At 68.3% G+C, this 1,551-nt stretch overlaps 1 protein-coding gene across 1 annotated transcript; it reads left to right on the top strand.

Moving 5' to 3' along the window:
• Window positions 1-372: 372 nt before the first annotated feature.
• Window positions 373-1,335, top strand: AURANDRAFT_69315 (hypothetical protein; the record flags this gene model as incomplete). The annotated part of the gene is made up of 1 exon (XM_009045078.1): window positions 373-1,335. One exon carries the CDS (start codon window positions 373-375, stop codon window positions 1,333-1,335), a length of 963 nt encoding a protein of 320 aa, XP_009043326.1.
• Between the last annotated feature and the right edge of the window lie 216 nt (window positions 1,336-1,551).

The following is a 1,551-nucleotide window of genomic DNA, read 5'->3' as shown; positions in this document are numbered from 1 at the left end:
AGGCCGTCGCCCGGAGCTTGTCGTCGGCGCGCGCCGGCGCCGCGGCCTCCGCCGGCGCCTCGCGGGCGCCGGGGCCGGGGCCGTCGGGCGCCACGGGCGTGCCGAAGAAGTCGACGTCGTCGTCGCCGTTGGAGACGCGGATGATCTCGATGTTCGCGTCGCGCGTGAAGCGCACCGTCGCCGGCGCCTTCTTCGGCCCGTCGAAGATGTTGTAGTTCGACACGTACTTCTTCATGTTCTCCAGGGAGTCGCTCCGTAACATAGCGTTCCGCAGGGGTGCTGTCATAAGCAGCCCGGCGCCAAAAGATCGAGCGAGCGCGCGGTTTAAGTTTCTCCACGTCAACGTCGGCGGGGCAGCTTCCAATTCGCACGATGGAGCTGCCGGGCAATGGCTCCTCGACGCCGAAGGAGACGACGCCGCTGCGCGGTCCGGCCCTGCCGGCGTTCCCGCGCGACGGCCGGTTGAACGTGAGCAGCAACATTATCTTGCATTTCCGTGTCCAGGAGCTCAAGGACCTGTGCTTCGTCAACTTCGTCCTCGCGCTCCTCACGCTGCTCTACATGGGCGTGAACGTGACCATGTTCGTGCTCAACTACCTGAACCGCGACGACGACGACTGCGGCGACCCGGACAGCGTCTACGTCGCGCGCTGCGGGTCGCCCGTGTCCGCCTTCGTCTTCCACGCGCTCGAGTTCTGGGCGACGGCGGCCTACGCCATGGTCGAGGCCTTCGCGCTCGTCTACACGCCGCGCGCGCTGTCGTCGATCTCGAACCGGCCGAACCTGCTGAAGCTGCTCCTCTTCTTCGACGTCGTCGCCACCTTCGTGCCCGCGCTGCTCGTGACCCTGAACCTCGAGGCCTTCGAGGTCGCGAGCCACGAGATCGAGTACTGCAACGAGCTCACGATGGCCTTCGCGAATCTCGTGCTCCTCGCGTCGCTCGTGCGGCGCCGGCGCGGCGCGGAGCCGGGGCCGGGCGCCGGCGGCGACGGCGCGGTCAACGCGTCCATCGCCCTCGCCGCGGCGGCGACGGCCGCCGTCCAGGTCCTCGTCTACAACAGCGGCCTGCCGGACGCGGAGCGCGTCGCCCACTACTTCGAGTTCACCTTCGCCGTGCTGTCGTCCTTCGTGACGTTCTGGTTCTGCCTCGACAACCGGGCCATGGGCGAGGAGGAGGTCCTCTGCATCATGTACGGCGACCACCGGGACTGCTCCAACTGCACCGTCGTCCACACGTCCCGCGCGTCCGAGCTCGTCGCCCTCAAGCAGGCGGGCTCCCTCAACGCCGCGGCGCGCGCGCGGCGGCACGCGGACGGCGCCGCGTGCCTCGTCTAACCCGGGGGCATCGAGAGTACCGGTCCAAGTGCAACATCCCAGGCAACATCGGCAAAACGAAGCAAAGCGATGGCGTCCCAGTGACTCGCTCGGCGACCCCTTCAGCGCCAATGGCCTCCGGCGGGAAGAAGGGCGCGGCCTACCGGCTGCGCAAGGAGCTCGCGGCGCTGCACAAGGAGAAGCCCGAGTTCATCTGGGCGACGCACAAGGAGAGCA

Source organism: Aureococcus anophagefferens (assembly GCF_000186865.1).
Source record: "Aureococcus anophagefferens unplaced genomic scaffold AURANscaffold_1381, whole genome shotgun sequence".
NCBI classification, from domain to species: domain Eukaryota; class Pelagophyceae; order Pelagomonadales; family Pelagomonadaceae; genus Aureococcus; species Aureococcus anophagefferens.
This window is presented reverse-complemented; position numbering and strand designations above follow the sequence as displayed.